Raw genomic sequence first — 6,487 nt, forward strand, 5'->3', positions numbered from 1 at the left:
CTGCAGGCTTTGGCAACATGGAAAGAGCCTTCCAATAGAGCACTTCCCTGCCCCCCTCTCCCTGTCATGCCCCCCCCCCTCCATTTTCTTGACTGCACCCCAGGTACTTCTTTTGAAATGGGGATTTTTTCCATGAAATCATCTTTCATGCCAACATGTTTCTTTCTTCCTGCTCTGAAGGCTGCAGATATTAATCCTTCCACCAATTCCAGACCCTCGAGAAATCCTGAAGCGTATGTTTGGAGAGCAGAATGAGGATCCCCAGGTGAGTGAGAAGCTGTTGGGACAATGAATCTGATGAACCAACCTCTGTAAGCTTCTGATTTTCTTTCTCCTCATGCCTATGTCTAGCTTGGCACCAACTGGATGTACGTGTGCAGATTAAGTTCTGTAGCTGACAGGCTGGAGGGGAATGGATTTATCCAGAGGGACTTGGAAAGGCTGCAGGGGTGGTGCCAAGCTAACCTCATGAAGTTCAACATGGCCAAGTGCAGGGTCCTGCCCCTGGGTCTGTGGAATCCCAAGCACAAATCCAGGCTGGGTGAGGAGTGGCTCAAGGGCAGCCTTGAGGAGAAGGCCTTGGGGGTGTCAGGTGGTGACAAAGTCCCCAGGAGCCAGCACTGGTCCCTGGCAGCCCAGAGCCATCTGAGTGCTGAGCTGCAGCCAGAGCAGGGAGAGCAGCAGCACAGGGAGGGGATTCTGCCCCTCTGCTCTGCTCTGCTCAGAGCCCACCTGCAGCACTGCCTCCAGCTCTGGGCCCCAGCACAAGAAGGACCTGGAGCTGCTGGAGAGGCTCCAGAGGAGGCCACCAAGATGAGCAGAGGCTGCAGACCCTCCCCTGTGGGGCCAGGCTGGGAGAGCTGGGGCTGTGCAGCCTGGAGAAGAGAAGGCTGCAGGGAGAGCTCAGAGCAGCCTGCCAGGACCTGAAGGGCTCCAGGAGAGCTGGGGAGGGACTTGTGACAAGGGCTGGGAGTGCCAGGCTGAGGAACAATGGCTTTGAGCTGGGAGAGGAGAGATTGAGAGTGGAGATGAGGAAGAAATTGTTGAGAGTGAGGCTGGGGAGACTCTGGCACAGGCTGCCCAGGGAGGCTGTGGCTGCCTCCTGCCTGGAGGTGTTGAAGGCCAGGCTGGTGGGAGGTGTCCCTGCCCATGGCAGGGGGGGGTCCTTTCCCACTCTGTTCTGCCCTGCTGAGGCCACCCCTGCAATACTGTGTCCAGTTTTTGCTCCCCAATTTAGGAGAGAGAGAGATCTGCTGGAGAGAGTCTAATGGAGCCTGCAAGGATTATTTGGGGTCTTGAATATCTCTTCTATGAAGAAAAGCTAAGAGCTCTGGGACTGTTTAGTTTGGACAATGCTGAGAGGGGATCTGGTCAATGTTTATTGATGTCTGAGGGCTGGGTGTCAAAGTGAAGGGGCCAGGCCCTTTTCAGGGGTGTCCAGTGATAGGACAGGGTACAATGAGTACAAGCTGGAACCCAAAAGGTTTCACCTCAACATGAGGAGAAACTTCTTTGCTGTTAGGGTGCTGGAGGCCTGGAGCAGGCTGCCCAGAGAGGTTGTGGAGTCTCCTTCTCTGGAGACTTTCACAACCTGCCTGGATGCATTCCTGTGTGCTCTGCTCTAGATGGCCCTGCTCTGGCAGGGGCTTGGACTGGGTGATCTCCAGAGGTCCCTTCCAACCCCTCCCATTCTTTGATTCTATGAAATGTAAACAATGTTCTGGCAATTTAGATTTCTGAAGGAACAGCCCTCTATAAAATCCTAAGGGATGTCTGTGACCACCTCCATGCTCTGAGTCTCAGTGAGAGCTGTGCTGAGTGTGTGCATCCTCACTTCCACATCCTCCTGCCTGAGCCTCACCTAGTAGCTGTAGCTGAAAGCATTCCCTCGATGGAGACCAACCTTCAGCTCTTCCTGTCCTCCAGAGAGGACAATTCCTCTGTCAAGCAGACCAAAGCCATGCCCCTGTGAAGCAGAGTTTGTTGCCCAGCTAGCTTGTTCCCCACAGCACAGGCAGTGTGCTGTGAAATGGCTCTGGCAGTAAGGGCTGAAAACGGCAACGAAGCTCCAAATGTTCTTCTCTTTCAGAGCTGTGCCAAGGACGACTCCCTGAACACTTGTGACAGGTTCATCAAGGAAGAAGAAATCCATTCTTTAATTGTGACAGAGACTCCAGTGTGTGCTAATGCTGACAAGGAGACCTGAGGGGCTCTGCTCTGCCAGTGAAAAGGGAGGAAGCTTTCGTCCTGCCTTGTGCTCAGGTGACAATGTCGATGCGAGGAGGCCTGCAAGACCTTCACCTGCTGCCACCTTACTCAGTCCTCTCCCAGGCTCAGAAGATGCATCACTAACCATGGCCATCCCTCCATTTCTGCTAGAAATGCTCCATCTTGGAGCCCTCCAGATGAGCATGGACATAAATTTCATGGGACTGCCCTGCAGCCCCTCTCCTGGCTCCAGCCAGCTCTGCCCTGTTGTTATTTGCACTTGGTGTTTGTTTGTGCTTCACGTTGCACTGCAGACCGTTTGTGGAGCAAGCACTGTGACCCCTCAGAGCTTTTGGCAGCAGGTGAGGTGAGGCTGATTTACAGTAGTGTTAGAGACTGCCAGGCTGGAAGGGCCCCAAGGATGCTCTGCCCCAGCCTCTCCAGGTGACAGTGCAGTTGCCATGAGCTGGCTCAGCACCCTGGCAAGCTGAGTCTCAAACTGCCCAGTGCAGGGCACTCCCCTGCTGCCCTTGGGAGGGGATTCCAGTGTCTGACTCATGGTGGCAAATGTGGATGGCTCATATGCTGCCAGAGAATGGATGCTTTGTGGATGGCCTGGCTGGCTGTGCTCCGCTCCAGGGCAGGGCATTTTCCAGAGGGCATTCATGGACCAACCTTCTTACACTTTGGGCTGATGGGTGTCAGCTGTGGCCTGGTGAAACCCTACAGAAGAGGGTTGGTTGGGTTTTTTCTTTCAAACTGTGTCTGCAAAGCCTCTCTGCTTTCCAGCTGGGATTTCCAGACTGTTCATTTTATTTCTGCTTTCAAGTGCCTGTCCCTGGATGCCTTCATGGAATGCTTGAGTGAATTATTACACATTGTTTAAAATGGTAAATAGTATTTTCAACTTGCTTTGTACAGTGGCAGGTAACTGTGCTGAGTCTCACCAGACTCTGGTTCTACTTTGGCCATATTGGCCTCAAAACCTCTGATTTTTGCAAGCTAAAGTCATCCTGGCTCAGTCCTGCAGAATTCCCAGGGCGGAAGCACGAGGCTGAGGCTCTGTGGTCACAGTGATCAGCAAATACTAAACCACTGAACCTGAACTGATGCCAAGGCTTCAGGACCTCACTGCTGGTCTGCTGTGTGTGGGGGAAGAGAGGGAGGCAGCCTTGGCCTGCCCTCTGAGGGAGAAGATTTGCTCTTTCTGTACTGGTGAGGCTGTGATTGGAGATTCCCCTCCAGGAGCTTAGCAGTTTAAAGCAAGGTGCTGGCTTGGAAAGCAAATTCTTCTGTATGTTACTGCAGCAGCTTTCTTTTTTTTGCTTCCCCCCCCCTGCTTTTTTCCTTGTTTTGTTTTCTATGTCTTGATCTGTTGATTCTTTTTCATGGCTTTGTTCTGAGATTGCTTTGCCCAGCAAATCTCCAAAGCCCTTTTCTGCCCCAGCTGTGACATCTCTCTGCCCTGAACTCTAAGCATTATTTTCTGCCCTGTTGTTGCAAGGATGCTCCCAGCAGTGCCTCTGTTGTGTTGGAGGCAGAAGGTGCTGGAATGGGAAGAAAGGGATTCATGCAAGCTGCTCATGGTCAGGAATCTCTTGCTCCTCCTCCTCGTGTGCCCACAGTGATAAAGTCACTCTTAGGCTGGGAAAAGATCTCCTCAGAAGCTTGCTAGGAGCAAACTAAGCACAGCCCTGCCCTCAAATTCCCATAATCTCAGGTTTGGAATGGACCTTTGAAGGTCATCCCTGCAGTAAGCAGGGGACATCTGCAGGTAGATCAGGCTGCTCTGAGCCCCAGCCAAGCTGCCTTGGAATGGTGCCAGGGATGGGGTTTCTACCACTTCTCTGGGCAAACTGTGCCAGGGTTTCACCAACCTCAGTTCCTTCTCTTGAATTCCATCCAACCTCCCAGATGAAGTGCTACCTTTCCAGGACATCTGGTTCTGTCAGAACTCTACACATTTGCCTCCTTTCCCCTCTGATGTATCCCCTCCCTCCCAACACATCAGGGTTTTTTTGCCCACTCTTCAAAGGTGAAGTTTCCTCCACATCTCTTCTCTACCTCTTGTTACTGGGGGTAGAGAAGGGAGGAGAAATGTAGCAGAACTATCAGAGCTCCTCTTGGCTGACATCTTTTACTTGGCCATCAGGCTGACAAACAAAAGTTCTTGTTAAAATTGGTTAAAAAGACAAAAGCCTCAGAGAGCTCAAACAGGACTCAGGTTCCACCAAGTCAGCCAGCAGCATTATCAGGTATTCCAGAGGCAAAGGACAAGTGTGGGAGGGGAGAACAGGTCACTCAATTCCTATGCCAGCTTCACTTCCTCTGCCCTGCAGCCCTGCTGCCATGATGGCAACATCAATAATCTCCCAAATCTACCTCATCTGGAAGGCTGCTCATCACAGAGCAGCAGACAAAGGTAAGAGAGCACAACAGCAACCTAGGAAGGTGATCCTTGGTACTTGGCCCTGTGTTTTTGGTGTTTTAGGTAAAGCCAAAGCTTGTCTGCTTGAAAACATCAACATAAACCCCCAGAGAGAAAGCCAGGTGAGGAGAGTGAGGTGCTGGGATGGTTTCAATGGCCATGCAGAAGTGTTAGGGGGAGATCTTTGTCTCCTGAATTCTTGTAGTTGCCACACTTCCTAAGGGAGGGATTTCTGAGCCTTTTGGTGGGGGTGGGGGTGCCAGGTAGGTGCCTGGCTGTATTGCCATCCCCCAAGTATCTTTTCTTCCCCGTGGTCATGTTATTTTTTAGATGGTGAGTTTCCAGGGTTTGTCATTGTTTCCTTGTTCTTCACTGCACTTACTTGATCTGTAAGGTTGTTTAAAGAGTGAATAAATACACCACAATGGTTTTCAGCACAGCTGTGTGGTGTTCCATCCTTGGGCTGAGAATCATAGACTCACAGAATTGTTAGGGCTGGAAGGGACCTCAAGGCTCAGCCAGTCCCAACCCCTGCCATGGGCAGGGACACCTCACACCACAGCAGGTTGCTCACAGCCACCTCCAGCCTGGCTGCAAACACCTCCAGGCAGGAGGCTTCCACCACCTCCCTGGGCAACCTGTGCCAGGCTCTCACCACCCTCATGGGCAACAACTTCTTCCTCACAGCCAAGCTCAATCTCCCCACTTCTGGTTCTGCTCCATCCCCCCCAGTCCTATCCCTCCCTGACACCCTCCAAAGTCCCTCCCCAGCTTTCTTGGAGCCCCCTGCAGATCCTAGAAGGTCTCCTGGGAGCCTTCTCCTCTCCAGCCTGCACAACCCCAACTCTCTCAGGCTGTCTCCAGAGCAGAGCAGCTCCAGCCCTCTGCTCCTCCTCGTGGCCCTGCTCTGGACACCTTCCAGCCCCTCCAGAGCCTTCCTGGCACAGAGGCTCCAGAGCTGGCCCCAGAGCTGCAGCTGTGGTCTCAGCAGAGTGGAGCAGAGGGGCAGAATCCCCTCCCTGGCCCTGCTGGCCACACTTCTCTTGCTGCAGCCCAGGCTCTGCTTGGCTCTCTGGGCTGCAAGTGCTCCCTGCAGGCTCCTGCTGAGCTTCTCCTCCCCCAGCACCCCCAAGGCCTTTCCTCCAGGGCTGCTCTCCAGCCAGTCCCTGCCCAGCCTGTGTCAGTGCCTGGGATTGCCCTGCCCCAGCTGCAGGACCTTGCCCTTGGCCTTCTTGAACCTCCTGAGGTTGTCCTGGGCCCAGCTCTGCAGCCTGTCCAGGTCATAGTTTCGTAGTTTCATTCAGGGTTGGAAGGGACCACAAGGATCATCTAGTTCCAGCCCCCCTGCCATGGGCAGGGACACCCCACACTAGATCAGCCTGGCCACAGCCTCATCCAGCCTGGCCTTAAACACCCCCACGGACAGGGCCCCAACCACCTCCCTGGACAACCCATTCCAGGGCTTCACCACTCTCATGGGGAAGAACTTCCTCCTCCCCTCCAGCCTGAATCTCCCCACCTCCAGCTTCATTCCATTCCCCCCAGTCCTATCACTGCCTGAGATCCTGAGCAGTCCCTCCCCAACCTTCCTGGAGCCCCCTTCAGATGCTGGAAGGCCACAATGAGGTCACCTGGGAGCCTTCTCTTCTGCAGACTGAACAGCCCCAACTCCTTCAGTCTGTCCTCACAGGAGAGGTGCTCCAGCCCTCTGCTCATCCTCTTGGCCCTTCTCTGGACACCTTCCAGCACCTCCACATCCCTCTTGCAATAGGGGCTCCAGAACTGGACACAGTACTCCAGGTGGGGTCTCACCAGGGCTGAGTAGAAGGGGAGGATCACCTCCCTCGGCCT

General features: G+C 53.7%; 1 protein-coding gene across 2 annotated transcripts in view; it reads left to right on the forward strand.

Annotated features, from left to right (window-relative positions):
• LOC137453889 (interleukin-13 receptor subunit alpha-1-like) overlaps nucleotides 1-5,075 on the forward strand; it is a 28,042-nt gene extending 22,967 nt beyond the window's left edge. For both annotated transcript variants that reach the window (XM_068163570.1, XM_068163571.1), the window contains exons 9-10: nucleotides 181-265; nucleotides 2,090-5,075. In XM_068163570.1, the coding sequence (XP_068019671.1) occupies nucleotides 181-265; nucleotides 2,090-2,206 (202 nt within the window). In that variant the 3' untranslated portion in view covers nucleotides 2,207-5,075. The remainder of the gene's footprint in view (nucleotides 1-180; nucleotides 266-2,089) is intronic.
• The last annotated feature ends 1,412 nt before the right edge of the window (nucleotides 5,076-6,487 follow it).

This window comes from Melanerpes formicivorus, unplaced genomic scaffold, assembly GCF_026170545.1.
Source record: "Melanerpes formicivorus ecotype bairdi unplaced genomic scaffold, bMelFor1.0.p_v2 SCAF_73, whole genome shotgun sequence".
In the NCBI taxonomy this organism is placed as follows: domain Eukaryota; kingdom Metazoa; phylum Chordata; class Aves; order Piciformes; family Picidae; genus Melanerpes; species Melanerpes formicivorus.